This window comes from Acanthaster planci, linkage group LG08 (assembly GCF_054643075.1).
Source record: "Acanthaster planci isolate LZ-2023a linkage group LG08, COTS_SCS, whole genome shotgun sequence".
NCBI classification, from domain to species: Eukaryota; Metazoa; Echinodermata; class Asteroidea; order Valvatida; family Acanthasteridae; genus Acanthaster; species Acanthaster planci.
Genome location: NC_141784.1, coordinates 14,754,321 through 14,773,205, shown reverse-complemented (window position 1 = coordinate 14,773,205; position 18,885 = coordinate 14,754,321). Strand labels below are relative to the sequence as shown.

At 42.9% G+C, this 18,885-nt stretch overlaps 1 protein-coding gene across 4 annotated transcripts in view; it reads right to left on the bottom strand.

Annotated features, from left to right (window-relative positions):
* The window catches only part of wdr60 (WD repeat domain 60), a 270,009-nt gene that overhangs the window by 220,940 nt on the left and 30,184 nt on the right, over positions 1–18,885 (bottom strand). For all 4 annotated transcript variants that reach the window (XM_087140251.1, XM_087140254.1, XM_087140252.1 and 1 more), the window contains one exon: positions 7,755–7,924. In XM_087140251.1, the coding sequence (XP_086996377.1) occupies positions 7,755–7,924 (170 nt within the window). The remainder of the gene's footprint in view (positions 1–7,754; positions 7,925–18,885) is intronic.

Below are 18,885 nucleotides of genomic sequence, written 5' to 3'. Positions count from 1 at the left end.
GACCCATATGAAACAAATTTTAATCTTTCATTAATTTGATCACTTTATATTCCCTTCCACAAGCTTTGTATGCTGAATTATTTAACTTATTACCGAGAGAACGCACATTAGTTGAAGGTAGACTACTTAAGCTTTAATAAATGGTTTTAAGTTGTGGGTAATAGTTGCATTCTATTTTCAACAAGTTAATTAGTTAGTTAATCGAGCAGCACTCATCGGTCACAGGAAAAAAAAGGTTTTAAAAAAATTGTCACTAATGTCGCTATTGCCACTGCTACCATGAAAGCATTGACTTGCATAGTTCAGGTAAAGTTTCCACTTTTCCATTAAATGATTTTTTGTGTGTTTTTGTACCTGGCAGTCAGCACAGCAGTGGTTTTGATAGCTAGTAAGATCAATTTTTAAAATTGAATTAATGAAGTTTTGTTATGGCTTAAACAGAAAGAATTAATCGTGAGTGCAGCAATTATCAAAATTACCGTGTTCTGTTGGTGTTCCATGCAGAAATATCAATATTAAGTGCAAATTTACGATACTTGTATTTCTTTACGCTGCCCTCATAAACAATTCCTCTGCTATTCAAATCTGTGGCAGTTTCTGGTTGTATAGAAAACTGGTTGGGATTGAGTCATTGAAATAGTCTCTAATGCTTTGTTCCTGCAACTTATTACACTTCCTTCATATAATTTCATGTTTAATCCACGTGGTTCTGATTTTTGTAACCTTAAAAAATGTTAAAGTTGATCGTACTGCATATACGTATTGGTTTCCTACTTCAATTTGTAATAGCTGATACAAATTGCTGGAATTTTATACTAATTATAATCAGTTCACCTTACTTGGTCGTAAGATCACTCTGTGCATATTTACTTTTTTACTATATGAAGTTTGTATAATCTACATGTACTTGTTCACTAGTTGTATTTATGCATGGAAATTCTGCCGTGCATTAGTGGTGTGTCCTTTGATGTTTCAATCAGAATTTTTGCAAGTTTCCATCGGAATCAAACCAAACCGATGTTCAGCAAAACTTTCCAAACCAAACCTGGTTACTTGAAGCAAATTATTTCATACTTATAATGGACACACCGGTAGAAATAAAACTTCTGGAGAATAGGAGACAGACTTCAATAAATCCTTGGATTTCTTTAACCATTTGCTGCCGGGTGCTTTTTTAACCGTTACATACGCTGCCGGGCGGTTTTTTAATATTTTCGTTTTTCAAAAATCTTCAAAAATTCATATCTTTTTTTCTGAACGCCTAAACCCCATAAAATGGGTGTCCCGTGGCGAATCTACATGTAGCCCTCACAAGCAACTTCCATTGACCCTTCGGTTTTGCGGCCACGCCACCCGCTCTGTATAGAGCGCCAATTGTGTGTGTTACATAAGGGCTTGTTTGTTCTGGGCCTTGGCCCAGTGCGTTGCTACGCTGCCGTGTTGCTATGCGGAGCGATTGACGGTCAAGACCTCAGCGTGTAATATGCGGTGAGTGAATGGGAAGCTGTGCCCACGTGCACTGGGCTTTGTCAACTGTTCAATGAGTGCAGGCAATGATGGACAAATGAATCATGCTGTAAAAAATAGGGTCTAAAAGTGTGGCTTTCTCATGGCACTGCTGCATATAACTTTTGCTATTTTTTGAAGCTATTGGAGTTTTTTCATTTATATATTTTCCAAACTACCAAACTTATATCTCTCCCAAACCACTCTCAAATTTTATCTCCCAACTTTTTCATTTTCCCTTCCATAGAGTAAGATATTTCCCTTCCCAAACTTTATTTCCCCAAAAATTTAGAAACCGATAAAATAAAGTACACACAGAAATACACACACAGACAAATATTTGGAGAGAACTTCTTTTTCTCTTATTTTCTTCTCGTCATTTCTCTTGTGTTTTCTTTTCATTTCTCATTGAAATAGTTGAAGTCATAAAAGTAGTAAAATAAATTTCCACTCTTTCTAATCAAATAAAAAGCAAACACCGGTGCAAGGAATAAAAAGGATGAAAATTAAACAACCTCAAAGCAGTACTTTCCAGAAACTTTGTATTTTTCGTCATTTTTTTCAAAGGTTGAAAACATGACCACCTAGTAAAACCATTACAAGGAAATGTGCCACTTTTTCAAGAGATGAAAATACAACATCCTCAAAGCAGTACTTTCCAGGAACTTTGTCTTTTTGTCATTTTTTTCAAAGGTTGAAAACATGACCACCTAGTAAAACCATTACAAGGAAATGTGCCACTTTTTCAAGAGATGAAAATACAACATCCTCAAAGCAGTACTTTCCAGAAACTTTGTCTTTTTCGTCATTTTTTTCAAAGGTTGAAACTATGACAACTCCTAAAACCACCAGTAAATGACTTATTGTTTTACATCAGATAAGTGGGGCACCAAGTCAAAACACACATGAAAAACACAAAATATAATGTCAATGAAAATGTCCATGAAAATAAATGTTCAAAGTGTCAATTAGTGGACAGTGTGGAACTCCTTGAAGCAGGAGGCGACGCAGAGGGGCTGGTGGCACGTGTCGCACTCGAAGTGTGTCTTCTTTCGCAGACCACGCGAAGTGCAGAGGACACACTGCCGGTAGCGAAAGTCACCATAGCTGGTCCTCTCAAAGTCCATGGGGAAGTGTCGGCCGACAAAGCGGGAGTTGGTGACTGGTGGAGTATCGTGCTGAGGGCGGTACTCGGGCAAGGGCTCGTTGAACAGCAGCTCACGGACAATACTCAAGCGGTAGTCGAGGAAGGAGAGGCGGTGACCAACTTACGAGTTGCTCGATGATTTGCCGCTAGTTGGTCACTCTTGTCAACGCCCCCCATCAGGGCGTTGTACTCGATGACACAGGTCGGTTTCTGCTTTTCCTGCCCTGTCCTGTCTTGCTTGCTGGTGCCACGGATGTCTGCCGTATGCATGGTGGAGAGCACACGGATGTTGCGCTTGTCTTGCCACACCATGGCCAGGAGAGAACCGCTAACACCCAGGTCGGCCGACCGGAACACTGTTTCGCCCCGCTTCAGCTTGACAGACTGCAGGTCTTTCGGCATCCCTTTTCTGTTCGCCATGACGGTGCCGACGACGTTGAACTTCTGGTTGTGAAGTCGTCAAAACAAATCGGGACCGCTGAAGGCCCGGTCATGGGCAAGGTTGTAGCCCTTACCACTTAGGTCATTCACCAGGTCCATCACCACTTGTGTAGTTGCTGGGAGGTCTCCTTTACTTTGGCCGGTGTAGATTTTGAAGTTGTAGCAGTACCTGGTGGCACTCCCGGTGCTCTGGCACAACTTGTACATCTTGATGCCGAAGCGGGCCCTCTTTCTGGGGTTGTAGGTAGCGAAGCGGAGACGCCCGTAAAACTTCAGCAGGGAGTCGTCGACGGAAATGTCCCGTTGAGGAACGTAGACAGTGGCAAACTTCTGAGCAAGATGGTCGACGACTGGGCGCACTTTGAAGAGGCGGTCGGTGCAGTCATCTGGCATGGCGGTGTTATCGTTGAAGTGCAGGGACTGCAGGATGGCAAGGAAGCCATCTCGGGGCATGACGGACAGGAATAGGCTCATCTTCAGTAGTGGGTCAGTGGACCAGAAGCTACAAGTGTGGGGTGCTTTGCAATTCCCGTCATTATGCAAAGGCCCAGAAAGGCCTTCAGTTCTCTAGTGTTCAGATCAGTCCATGATCGCATGTGCGCCGATGTCATAGCGGGCCTCTGCATGGCATACCGGTTGCTCTCTTGCACTATCTTGTTGTAGAGAACGTCGTCAAAAAACAGTTCAAAGGCTTCACTGCAGGTCGAGCTGCGATGCAGGCGGGGATCGACGGCACCACCATTACCGGTGAAGCCATACTTCAGCGGTGTACTGTCTTCATCTGTCCACCGGAATGGTGCGGCACTGCTGCTGGTCGACGCGGCAGTCTGTGTACGGGACTGTCTCTTGCGCTTGGCATATACCGCCAAGGGTACATCACTGTCAATTTCTGTACTTAACTGTACTTGAGCAGGTGACGGCGGTGATGAAGATGAAGAACCTTCGTCTGAACTCAGATAAAACTCGCTTTCACTGGAAGAACTGGACTCTCCAGATATAACTTCAGCCATATTGTCTGTGCTCTGAATAACACGATACCCAATATGAACACATGTGGCCACAGCACGGCGCTTTTATTCTCAAGCAGCTAGGGCCGTGCCCTGTCAGTCAACGTGGCAAGGGCCAGCAGCGCCCGGGCCGGGTCATTCATGGGGCACAGGTGCATAATGAGCCAGCACAGCCTGCGCTTTGTCTTCGGTGCAGTGCAGCGATAATCCCCTGCGAGCGCCCGGCAGCGCGAACAAATGCACTCTGCACAAACAATACACGGATTACCTCCGCTAATTGCAGCGCTCTGCGCTGAAAGAATACAGGGAATGATTGGCAGTGCCCAGCAGCTCTCAGCAGCTCGTACTTTTATTCCAGGCTTTTATAAGTTCGGTCACCCCGGCTATAAAATAAAGTCACAATTCTCCGGCCCCAGCAACCCATTATTGCCTTGGACCAATTTATTTACGGCCAATGATGGCTTAAACTTTTTAACTGACAGCCCAAACTTTTAAAGAAACGCCCAGCAACTTTTTTTTTATAGTAAAGTTCCGATTTCGGAGTCCCCGGCCACGAATATAAGGCCTATGGCTGGAAGTGATTAAAGATGAGTTCAATGATGAAGGACCTTTTTCTGCAATTTGTCGTATAATGTAGAGTAGACCCATATACATCATAGAGCCTAAGTCTCTTTTTTGTTACTACATATTTGAAATTGAATGTAAGACACAAAAAGAAAAACAGGCAACGGTTTCATTTGACCATCCTGAAAAGCTGTGACACAGTACCGGTATATGTGGAAGTCGGAATACATGTACCTAGATGTATGACTGTTTGCTGCAGTAGCATAAACAATGTTAGACTTCGAGCCTAGCGGTCCTAGCATCAGTGCGTTTTCTGACAGCGACTGAGGAGGCGTCAGTGTGTTTTGCTATGACACTGATGATCCTATGAAGAGAATAATCTTGTCAATTACAAGATGACAAGATGACGGTTTGCCATAACACTTTTAGCCCAAACTTTTGGAAGCAGATGCCATCAACAGTGCAGTTGTTTGCAATGCAGGTCCAGCAAGGACTTGATGATGTGGCAGAACACTGGCAATGTTTTTTTAATTTTTGTGCAGCTTGAACTAAAAAAAATGTTAAAATGCTAAAAGTATGTAAAATTAACTTAGAATTCTCTGTCTTTATGACAGCAAGTTGAGTACAAATACTGGCTTACATTGTGAACCTGCCTTACCTTCAAAAGTCTCGGTTGTAAGGCACACACTGAATGGTACTTTCAGCATGTCACAGTGGGAATGTATGTACATTAGGAGCATTGTGGGTTGCACTGTACCAAATATGCACCCATAGTGCAATCTCAGACGAAAAGAGTGCTGCCTGTTTACTCTCAGGCAGAGGTTGGTCTGCGGTTTTTCACTGGAAATTCAAGGTTATGGCCAGAAGTTCACTTTTCATATCAATTTTATCAGGGTTAGCCACAGGATTCTTTTTTTATTTGCCTTTCCCCGAAGATACCCCAAATAGTAAAACTATGCGGTCAGCTCTGATTGTAGCCACCTGCCTCTATCAAAACTACATGTAAGCCCACAAGTTGGGGCTTTTGTGAAAGAAATAGCCCAAATTGGAAACTACGGTGCCTGTCCAAACTTTGTGATTTATAGAAATATCTCCATGATCCCTCCTGATTATGGCATGTCTCGTAAAAACCCCGATCACAGAATATCAATGAGCTCCTGCACAGCAATCCAACAATTTGGTGGAATGCACCCTGTGGGCCCATGCAGCCATTACCACTCTCGACAGCTCGGGCATTAATGCATGTACACGTATGTGCGCACCAAAAAGTTGTGTCATACATACACTTCAGTTCAAAACATAAACATACTGAACTGTAGTGTTTCAAACAGCAAACTGACAAAAGTGCAAGTTGAAAAATGGTTACATGATATTTTGAAACAACATAAAAATCAAATTGTGATGAGAAAGATGTTGCACGGAAACTGGGCATGAAATCAGGTGAAGGGTGGATCACCTGTGCGTACCGGTGATTTTTTGACAAATGTCAATAAATTCCCCAGGCATTGAGTTAAAGGATGATTGTTATCCTGAACAGTCTTGACTCTGTGTGTTGAAATTGTAGTCACAATCTTTGAACTCCACTGAACTTAATACACATACATGTACATGTACGTACATATATGTAAATGAACATGCAATGTGAGATGGAACTCACAAAGTGAAAATTGTGAAGGTAATGTAAAGGGGGCTCGGATAACTCAACCATTTGTCAACTAGACTCAGAAGACTCAACCACTGAGACAACTTGACCAGTGGGACAACTCAACTGTGCCTAAAATGGACAGAAGAGTTGACCACCAGGACAGGTTGACTTGTAATGAGTGCCTTTGTGCTTTACAGTCACATTGTCTGCACCTTTTCTTTAAATTGAAAAAAAGAGAAAGGACTTGGGGACAGATCTACTGTCCCTTACCGGCAGACTAGCAACCGATCAACGGTACAGCTGAGTCACTTGTGCACAACAGACTGTGCATAATGCTACCGTATATGCCGTGCCGCATTGCCGTCGCAACCACCCACTGCACTGCTTAGTGTGACCGACGCATCAACCACCAGTTTCATGCATACGTGTACTGTGTCATTGGGTCCCTATGCATGCCATGCTGTGAGTCGAGTTGCAATGTAACGACAAAAGCAAATTTGCCCAAACATATGATCTACAACCTGTGTTAAATGTACAAAACCTCGTCCTGTTCAAACCTTGAATGGTTAAATTGTCTTAACAGTTGACTTGGTAAATGATCAAGCTGTCACATGGCTCAAGTCGTCTCAATGGTCAAGTTGTCTCAAGTATAGGTAAACAGTCGAGTTGTCTGACATTATTATGTGAAGAAACTTGTATCTGGCTATCCATGATCAGTGAGAGGCAGCCACTACCAACTACACAGGTTTTGGGCATATTGTGACATCAGTCATGTGCAACCCATTTTATCTCCCACAAAATTTCTGCTGCCACTGACCATAGCTGTAGCTGGGCCGGACGGACGTCCACTTGAGCTGAGACAGGCCCCTGCCAGTCATATACATGTATGCCTTCATACCGTGCATGATTACTGTATGGGCCAAGTAACACAGAGCAATTCAAAATACCCTGCCAGAACTACTCCATCTATCACAATATGATTTTGGCCAATTCACATACTGCCCTCAATGACAATTTTTAGACAGATGAAGACATTTTTAATGATCCAGCCTGGAAAATAGGATTCTAAAACTTGTTAAAATTGGTCGATGACAAGAATCCTGTTAATTTTTGTTTTAGTATATATTCAGTTACACGTGAGCCTAATATGACACAAATGTCTTCCATTGTAGAATGGAAACGATATGTGTTGTGGGCAACACTGTCAGACTTTGTCTGAATGTGTGGTAGGTCTTAATTTTTTAACCGACTCCAGTTGTGAGAAAAACTTTTTTACATGTTACCATTTTAGCTAAAATGATGTCTGAACATAGCTCATAAGACTAAATTATTGGCCCCTACCATTACATCAAGACATGTATACATGAAACGGCAGTAAATAATGTGAAAAAAACCAGTGATTGGTGACTTGCCACAAACTCATGAAAAGGGACGTATTCCTTACCTCAAATTGTCTTCTTGTTTCCTGCCCTTGATCCTTCTTGGTGGAGTCATCTTTCCTCAATCTTTTTTCTTTCTTTTCTTTTTTTTTAAGTCTGTCTTTATCTTCATGTGGGAGCTGATCTGTTTTTTCCCTACTTCTTGAACTTCTAGTTTCATCATAATCAACCATTCCTACCCAAAAAAAAGCAATACAGTACATGTCAGGACTTCTTTCTCCTTTGGGAAACAAATTTCCCATGTTAAAGGTAGAAACATTTTACAAGGGTGTGAATGCAGGGTGGGGGGATTGAGTAGGAAGGATGGGTCAATTAATCTCTAACCCCTCCCACTTTTAAGTGGTGAGAAACAAATGTGCAGATTTGGGGGTTATTTTCAAACAGTGCACAGCCAGAAGGTGTATAGCATGGGAGAAATGGGGAACAAGCAGCACACCACCTAGTGTAATGTATATCTAGTATCCGTCCTGCACCCTCACTGTCATATCTTTTCACGTGCTAGCCCCATTTTGTAATGCCACCTCCACAACCTCCTGCATGTTTTAGTGTTTCCTTGTTACGGTTCTTCTCAAAATAATTTCAAGTTTAGGTGAAAAGCCCGTGAATGTTTGCGCATATTGTATATGGCCGTTGATGAAAGCTGGCCAGTTTGGAAACACCATGTCTGCATTTGTTCATGTGTGGCCAAGTTAATAAGGCCAGCACTACTCACTGTGAAATTTCACAATGAGCAAAGACAAAAAGTTGTAAGCGTATTTGAAATGTAACATGCTACATGTATAATGGCAGACAAAAACATGAACAAAGAGACCTGTGTTTGTCAGGTAACAAACACAGAGCTGTTTGGCATTTTTCAAACTTTTTCATTACATGTATGAAGGACTGGATATTTGTACATAGTGTCTTTGAATTAGAACATAAACAGAATCTAGACATAATATAATTCTAACCAGACGGACGAATTTATGCGACAGAGAAAGGATAGTGAATTGGGTGGAAAATACATTAATTGTAGTTAAATAGTATTTTTATTCAAAGGGGATAAGTCTATAATGAACGACCAGAAAACATGTCCCCAAAAGGTCTTATGGAGGCAAAGGGTGTGTTGGGAAATTCTTATAAGATGAAGAGTGGGTAATTTGAGATAGTGTCACATCACAGGCACAAAATATTTTTATTTTGGTTGGAAATTCCAAGTACATTCCATATGAACGGTTTGTAAAAAATCACAGGATCCCAAAAAATTGAAAAAATTACAGGGTGCTTGGTCAGTTACTACGTGTGATTCCACATATTTTTTTCCTACTCAAAAGTTGCATAAACTCTTGCATTTAACCCAACCCCCAAGGGTTGCTGGCTCTAACCTTCCCCATTCACACAAAGTTAAGCACCCACATGGGACTTTGTGCACAGAGGCAGTTGGACTTCGTTTTTCTGAGGTATGCCAAATCCAATGCAAAAGCCAGCTGTTATGGGCCTACCAGACCTATTCCCACAGAATTAAACACTTTACTACTGTTTAATTCTGTGTGGTTGGGGAAGGTTAGAGTTAATGTCTGTTTAGTCAAAAGGACTTTTAGAGTTTCTGTTTTTAAATTGGCCAAAATTCTAATTGATATCTTGTCATAGTTTCGGGTTGTGCATACAAGTGGAATCGAATTTACGGAAACGGAATTGACTAATTCTTGAAATCGTAAACCAGATTCCAAAAGAGTTTCAAAAGAGATAAGGTTACAAAATCAAAACTAGCAATTCCTTTGTATCGAAACAATATGGCAACAAACACACATGGCCACGGGGGATGCCTATATATAAGCTACGGACCTTTTGTATGTGAAACGGTTGACGTTTGGACATGCACCAAAATTTTTCCAGGTCAGTTGAATAAAGGGAACAAGAAAGAAAATACTGCTGTCTAAACTCAAAGAATTGTACCTTCGCACAGACATGTACAGTGACGGCCAGACTAAAGGTTTACAGGATAAGCAAATTTATGTTCATCGTTGGGCTGAAGATATGCTTATGGGATAAAGGCCCAGGCAAAGGGCATGAGAGGAGCATAGTTGGATCGGAAAATGTAAACGGACAAGAATTGTAGAATTAGGAAACTGGAATTCCTGTGGAAAGATTGGAGTGGAAAGTAAACAATACCCCAACGAAGCTTGGGTTGAACTTGACAGGGGCCAAGTTGCTGCGACAAGAACCCATGTAACACGTAACAATTACCTGTAGCAACACAGATTGGAATTCAATAAAGACCCAGGTTGAATGAAGGGCAGACATGACTGCAAGTGGGTTGCTGAATGTGCAGACAAAGGTATTCATTTGAATGAGGAAATGTCTCCTGGAACCTTACTACTGAAGAAAGTGCCGTGAATGTGGGCATCTGCAAAGGCACCTGCAATGTAATCAGAAGTGTCAGACCAATGGGAATGGGGACAGTGTCGACATTCCCTCTGGTCTATCTCCCAAGCGCTGCCTGTGGAGATTGATGAAGAGGGAAAGCGGGATTTGACTGGTGCGTAAACGACTGGCGAGGGAAGGAGGACCAGAACTGATCCACAAACCTTTGAGACCAGAGATAAGTTAGAAACAGGTATTCCTGTCTAGAAATGGAATTAAATATCAACCCTTTCACATGGGAAGTTCACCACACATATTCCTGAGCAAAGTCTTATGAGTAGATGTGGATAGACATGAAAACTTCATGAATATCTAGAACAAGGTGACATATCTTTTGTACCCCAAGTAAGACTGCAGTGAAAGCTGGACAACAGGGAAAATGCTTTCAAGTCGTAAAGGAAGGTACTCCGATAAGCTATGAACAATGAAAAGGGTCAGACACTGGAGAAAAGTTTATCTTCATCGAGCGAGAAGTCATTGCCAGAAGACTAGTTGAGTTGGGTGGAAGTTGGGTTTAGTGACAGCTCCAGTACATGTGAATGATGGTGAAGCATTACTGGAGAATGAAAAAGTAAGTCTTGTCTTAAATATACAATGGCCGTGGACGTTCCTGTATTGAAGGAACTTCAGCCGTTTTACCACATGCACGGGGAATCAAAGTCTGAGCGCATGCATCCTGGCAATGAGATTGAAGCTTGCTCCTAAGTGGAGCGTCCCTGAGGAATAACAAAAATATTGGTCACAAATGTTTGTCCTGCCTGTTCGACCTATAAAATCTCCACATTGGGGACCATAACTCCAGTGGGAATATAAACAACTCCAATATTCCAACTTATTCCCGGTTCGATGAAAAGAAGTATATATTTGAAAATTAAACAAAACCCTGCTGAGCATACCTCTTCACATCGATCATGCTGGCGTGATTGGAAGAGAGAACCTGAGGGACACTCATTCAAAGATGCGGTCAACGGTAGACCCACTCTTGTCAGACCTCGTAACAGTGATAGTCAAGCACATTGCAATTGAAAGTTAACACCAAAATGGGAAAATTTGTTCACATTTTTTCTCTTCCCAGGGAATTCCTTTTCATTTCACAAATTGTGAAAAAGTGTGCCAAAAGTGGGAAAATATTTTCACACCTTTTCACACAAGTGGGAAAATATTTTCACAGATTTTAACCAAAGTGGGAAAAGATTTTCATGCTTTTTCCCACAAATGGGAAAACATTTTCACAGATTTTCCCACAAGTGGAAAATGATTTTCACAGATTTCCCACAAGTGGGAAAAGATTTTCACAGATTTTCCCACAAGTGGGAAAAGATTTTCACAGATTTTCCCACAAGTGGGAAAAGATTTTCACAGATTTTTTCTGGTAGTGGGGAAATAATTTTGCAAGCTTTCTTCATTTAGTAGTATTTGTGCATGTACATGCGGACATTAGGAAGTTTTTGTTCTCTGTGGTTTCAAACATGAGCATCTCTGAATATGGAAAGTGGAGGAAAATCTGTCTGAGAGAAAAGTTCTTCAATTCTCAGGAATATTCAGATTACTTGAGGAAGACAGCATTAAAATTTCAACGCAGTATGTTTCTCGGTTTTGAGCACAATACAATGCGACAGGAGAAATCAAAGCTGGCTATGGTGGAGGTTGGAGACAAGCACTGAACACCGAACAGCTGAATTACAGTAGATTGCTGTTACAGTGCTCTCTAACATGTTTTATATTATAAGTTATAAGCGTTTAAACATGATCATGTATCCACATGTTGTCACGTATGTAAGTTACGTTTACATGTATTGGCAAATGTATGTACCGTGATTTTGGAATAAATGCCTTGTATCCAGTTATCTCGACGTTTTCGTGACGCCGATAAAAAAAAATTACCAAATCTCTTCAAAAACTGCCACGGGGCCTCGTGCATGCCGCACCGCATAGTGAAGCACACACTGCATCTACACCTACCACCACATCCTGACTGCTACTGCATGCCCATTCATGGATAGTCCAATCGCTGACTTTTTCCAATAACCATGTGACCACAGAAAGTAACATGTCATCAGAAACCCAAGTGAAAACTGACCCGATATGTCACACCAACACAATCGGCAATAAGACGAGATTTGCTACATGAAAATACACGTACAATTTAAGCAGTTATTTTATTCCTCAATTGTAAGAAACCTTTCGGAAACAAAATACTGCATGTAGTATTTCATTGTTGATTTTTTGTGAGCCAAACTACACCACGAAAATAAATAAAAAGTGGGCAAATAACCCATTTCGCCACAGCAGAGCAAGTTAAGTTTATTGTAATACACACATTTTACTGTATGTGCTTCATAACTTGGGGACTCCCATTTATAATAATCACTCAACATCCAGACAACTTTTTAAACATTTATTCTCTGACATTGACGAGTGTTTATCTATTGTAATCCAAGAAAACAACTGCGCCACGCAAGCGCGGGTCGCCGTAGTGAGCACATCCCCGCGATCGCGCTGCATGGACTGGACGGCTCGGCCGAGGAAATCGCTAGGAGACTACAACAGCACACTCAACGTGGTGAGTTGGCCCGGCCGGCCCCAAGCGCAGCGCAGCCTGCGTAATGGACTCTTCACTGCATAATAGTCGTGCGCATGTGGCAAGCGTTGAGCATTTTCGCTGCACAATGCGCCTCGTTTTTGCAAGTTTCCGCGTGATTTTCGGAACCTTTCGCACCGCTTTCGCAAAATTTTCACACTGTTTTCGCACACTGTTTTTTTCTTAATGTTTTCGCAAATGTTTCATGCCATGTTCACAAAAGATTCACACCATTTTCGCACTGTTTTCGCACGTCGTTCAACCCTTTCGCATCCGATTCGCTGCGAATTCGCAGGGGGGAAAAGTTGTGGTCAAAATGCAAAATGTGAATGCGAATGTAAATTCCTTTCGCTTTTTTTCCCATTCCTTTTCACAGCGTTAACTTTCAAATGCAACGTACTGTATGTGCACTTTGTACACGCCCACACTCAAAGATCTCACGTATGAAAACAAAAAGCACTTAGAATCCACTATGGTGTAAAGTTCTGTGAATTTTGGCGCTTAAAATGCAGATGTGGATTGGAGAAAAGCAATAGTAGGACCAAATACGAACGGCGTAGCCACCAGGATAGGGCCCAAAAGGGAGGACACTCAGTCTGTGGCTCGTAGTTGACCAGTTCACACCTAGGTTCCCTGATGACAAAGTCTCAGATACATGTACCAAAGGGATCAGGCATGTGGAAGTCATAAGGGGTCTGCTGGCCCCAGGTCAAACCCAGTAGGCTGCTTGTACCTAGTCTAAATCGTAATCACCGGAAAAGCCCAGGGAATGAAGGGGAGTCGAACGGGACAATGCACTTCTCTGTTTCCCAGCTCAGCGCCCCCAGAGCTAGTCAAGCGTCAGTCGGAGGCTGATACATAGTGTAGTAATAAAAGTTTTTTCAGTCACGGCTCATGCTGAGTATACGTAACTCAGTGTCGAATTAACTGGAGGCCACCGCAGAAGGCAATGTACAGTGTATATTGTAGAGTGGCCTGGTGGAGAGTAGCATCTACTGCACAACTGAATGCACCCAAAGAACGGCTGGCTGAGGCATAGACGTAATGATAGACAATGTACAGAGGCCTCAATAGCAAAACTGACCAGCTATCTGCGTTGTGGTCTGCATCGTGCCTGCGTATTATGTCAACCGGGGCCACATTGGCTACGACAGAGGGCAGCCCGGTAGCTTGTAGCCTCTTCCCATGCCAGAATGCCCCAAATAAAGAACGGCTGAGGGTAGTGGCTGAAGGCATAGGGCACTCAGTGAGACTCTTGGTTGGAAGCAAGAGACGGAAAGTCGTCCCGCTAAACCGGAACCGGAGAATGACAAGCGGGCACATAGACTCTCGGAAGGGGAGCAGCAATAGAGGGAGGCCGAAAGCCGCGACGTCGGAGTAGGCGTAAGGAATCAGCGTCCCCGCGGGAAGAACGGGCTGGAAAGGCCGGAGCGGGCCCAGCCCCAGATGCTAACAGATCTCAACCAGAACCAGAACGGGCCATAGCCGCTGTCTTTTTAGTCATGGTGGTTGGGTGAGAAGCCATTGCCGAAAGCCAACCAACCCCAAAGGATAACGGCACACTAGGTAAAAAGCAACCCAACAAGTCGAGCGGGCCACACTTGGTCAAACTCGGTGGTGGGGTGTTGAAGTTCCCAAGGCCACTGCAAGCAGTGAGGACCTGGCAGTAACCACGTGCAAGGTATAGCGTTGTACTAGGGTGAAGAAACTGTGAGTAATGGCTGTACAGCGTTCTCTCACACGGAAGATCACCACTGTAATGCGCCAGGGCCCATCCCTATTAGTCGACGTAAGGGATGACTTGAATGCACTCCCACTATAGGGGAGTGTAAGACATGCTCACCAGAAAACCCAACAGGTAACAGCGAAACCAATACCGGAGAGCCAAGCTGACTGCAAGGTGCTGAGTCACACCCCAAGCTGCCTGTGTAAGGGGCATACTCGCACGCCCTCCGAACATGGAGGAGCAGAAGCGGGAAGACACACTGCTCGATGCTCAAAGAGGTCCGTAGGGTGAGACTCACACACCAGAGAAATCCCTGCGCTACGACAGCACCGAGGTCTGTTACGGTGTGCCGAGCTTTAAGCTGCCCGAGTGGCCCTGCATATGGCTCCAAAAGGCAGTAGTGAAGTGTAGGGGCCGGTGATGCTTCAAGCTTGATAAAGGCCCGCAGGGAGAGCTATGCTCTATGTAACACCCGTCAGCACATCCAGGTCTGTTACGGCATGCTGAGTTTTGAGTCCCCTGAGCAGTCCCTTGAGTGGCAGACTCAACATCACTCACGAAGGCAGTAGTGGAGCAGGATCAGACTGGAGATACCAGATACCGTACCAGTACCAGTGCTACAAGTTTGCACATATCACTCGATGCTCAACAGTACAGTACTAGAGCAAATAAGGGTATTGCACAGCCGTACCCTGCACTGGCTGACGAGAAGGAATACTTAACCATGCACTGTCCTATTTCCAAGCTTAGCAAGGACCAAACCTAACGCACCACTGTCCTCACTAATTAAGTGATCCCTGGCCTGCAAGTGGGCAAATATCTCAAAGCTGGGTGAAGATAAAATCGAACTTCCCTCAGGTTCTTGATCATCTACATGTAATACACAGAATACACAGAGAGAAATTGGAAAAACCAGAGACACCAAAATATCCAGCAATTACGAAAATCGACAAGCAAATATTAGAAATATCAAGAAACCAGAAATGCGGAAATACCTGGCGATATAATAATTACATGTAATAATAATAATTTATTCATTTATAAAGCACAAATTTCAAATACATGTGGATATGTTCAAATGCCCTGTACAATGAAGACATTAAGCATGGAACAATGAACACATTTAAACATTGTTGAACCGATAGCACACAAGGGCACCTTGGGCAGCTGCTAAACGACCCACATTCACCAACAACAGTAAAGAGGAGACAGTAGGAAGCAGTAACAGTTCAGAGGTGGGAGGAAAACCCCAGAGGAATAGTCTGGGTAAAACCCACAGAGTCAGGTCGGGACTGAAAACCCAATCCACATGTGGACCGGGCCGGGAATCGAACCCAGGACTACAGAGGTGGAAGGCGAGGAAACAACTACCTTGCCAACACGACTCCCCATAATTTGATACGAAAAATCAACAAGCAAAGTATCTGAGAACAACGAAACAATTGCTTTTGAAATAAATAATCAAATTATAAACAAGAATGCCACAACTGGGGCAAGTCATAGAGTATACACAAGCATGCAAAATAAATAAACACACGTACTTAATACATATTGAAGCAACGAAAATATATTATCCAAAAGCAATAGCACCACCTGGCGAACTCTAAAAAGTATATCAAGAAATAAAATGAAGAAGGAAGTACCTTACCATTCGCAAGAGTCAGAACAAATAAACAAACAAAGTGATCAAGGAACAACACCGAAACATGCGTTAGCGAAGGGAAAAAAAACCAAAATTCGGAGCCGGAATCACACGTTCCATAATGTAATGGCGCTACGAAAAAGAGGGTGAACATGACCGACGCCTTCGCTGGGGCCAGTGAATGGGGTGCACTATTGGTGATCAAAAATTTAGCAAATGGAAGTAATGGACTAGGAAATAATGCATAGGTATTGGTAATCTTTTCAGCTGTTTGGAAGATGTGATGTGATGATCCCCACTTTCAACGTCAACCTGACAGGAATTTTCTTCAGATTCGTTGACGTGCCAATAACAAGAATTTCATTCTTGTCTGTATTCAGTTTCATGTAGTTGGAGGCCATCCACCATTTACTTCTGTACAGCATTTTTCAATGACATTGGTGTCGTCAGCATAAAAATGACAAGTCAAGCCATGCTCATGAATCAGCTGACTTTCTGGACGAGTAGGATGTACATTGACAACAGCTGGGAGACATGATTTCAACAAGTTGGTTGGAATTGGATCAAGATCACAAGATTTCACAGGTGATTGGCACACCATTTTCTCAACCTGCATTAACCTTTACCCCCTAGGGTGTATGCAAAATCATATTGAAATTGGAGGATTTGGGACTGTTAGGGTTAATGAAACAGTTTTAAGGGACAGCTGACTTTCCGGACGAGAAGGATGTACAGCTGTACATTGATGTGATCAAACCTCTGCAGATTCATGATGCACAGCTCTAGCACAATTCATTCATATGGTATGAATCTTGGCCTGAAAGAACTGGCTGAAAAGATGCAAGATATTATCTGCTGAGCCACAAGAAGGTAGAGTTCCAGTTACCTCATACATGTAGTCTAGGACCCTCCTGGGCCAGCGTAAAGCGTCCATCCGTTGTAGGTGATCATACCAGCGCAGCCAGTTTCCTCTACAGACTTCTGGGATCCCTGGTATGCCAAGCAGGTCTTGGAGCTCCTTAGTAGGCCGTCTATCTGTGAGTCTGGCCGAACAGATCCATCGGACCATACTATCTGACTGTTGTCGTTCCTGATGAGTCTAGTTGTGTTATCAACGGTCAAGGGCCAGGTCTTGCTGGCATATAGCAAGACGCTGCACACGGCTGCGTTGTACACAAATCCTCGAGTCTTGAGTGCAATGCCTCACCCTGGCACTTATGGCATCATGACAGCCTCCAGATTGCCCAACCATGTCCCCAAGATAGCAGAAGGTCTTAACAACCTCCAAGGGTTGGTCCTCAAGCATGACCTCTTGTACGCTGTCTGGTGTTGCCACTACATTAGCAGGTCCACGGCAGGTCTGGCACTTGAAGTCTTGATCTGACGTAATCCTTCCCTTCACTCCCAAGCTGCGCTTATGAACCCAGAGGCTACAGTGATGGCAGTAGGTGGAGTTAGTGCCAACTCCTTTGGAGCAGACTCCACATGGCCACTTCACTGGCCGAAGTTGGCTTCTTGCGTCATGGGAGCTGATCAGTACCTTGGTCTTCCCCATGTTGACTTTCAGTCCTTTCAACTCCAGGTTTGTTTTCCAAACTGACAACCGATACATGACCTCTTCTACAGTGTCAGCCATGATCACATGGTCATCTGCGTAGAGGAGCTCCCACGGACAGCCGTGCCGGAATTCTCTGGATAGTGCCTCCATCACGCAGATGAATTGGAGTGGGCTCAAGACTGAGCATTGATGAACTCCTACTTTGACATCAAACTCTTGGCTCTACATGTTGTTGACCCTCATTGCAGAGTGGGCATGCTCATACACGGATTGAGTCACCTTCACTATCCATTCTTCAATGCCTAGTTGTTTCATGGCCAATCAAATTCATTCAGAGTTCAAATGCACAGTCTCTCCTTCCCCTTGACTAAGTCAGGTTTCAAAACAAAATTCATGTGGCTATGGTCTAAGCCACCCACTGTCTGACAGCATATGCATGTGCTGCTCAATAGGCTTACTCTGGTGATGTCTTTGCCAAGATCAAGTAATCAAACAAAGAGAAATGTTGCAAATTCACAGACTTAATTTGCACAGGAGGAAATATTCCTTTCTTCACTTTGGTCAAGAGAATACGATTATTCAATGTACCCTAAAAGTAATTCATCATGTAAGGAAAATAACACTATACAAGTAATCTTAGGAGTCAATTCTTTCTGAATTAAGTTTTACTTAATTTAGACTAGTCAAGAATGATAAACTTTCTAATCAAATGAAAATCGTACAGCAAGTTAAATTCATTCAGTGTTCAGGGAGCATGAAGTCAGAGTGTTTGGACAAATCATGGAACATATCGCAAAAGAAATAGTGTTTGTATCTGGAAACAACAGAATCTTAAACGGATGTCAACAGATAGAACTTCTAAAGTGAACTTTGGCCTAAATTAAGATGTGCACAAATTCTTTTACTCTTTGAAAACATTCTCAGCCAAAATTACCATGACTGCAATTAAGAAACGCAACGTGACCTATGATGACTCAGTCTAAACTTTTAGATAAGGAAACACACTTCAACTTAGGCATTAAAGTAAGACTAATGTATCATCAAACTCACCTAGGGTAGAACAGGGACGAATTTATAAGTATGGCAGGTTCGATAGAAGGAGAAATCACAGAGAGACAACAGAATAGTCTCTGTTCAGGTCAGTAGCCAAGTGAAGTGGAAGGTTACAGACAGAATGAGCGTTTAAGGTACTCACGTAAAGTATAAGAAAACAGTTAACTTTGTAG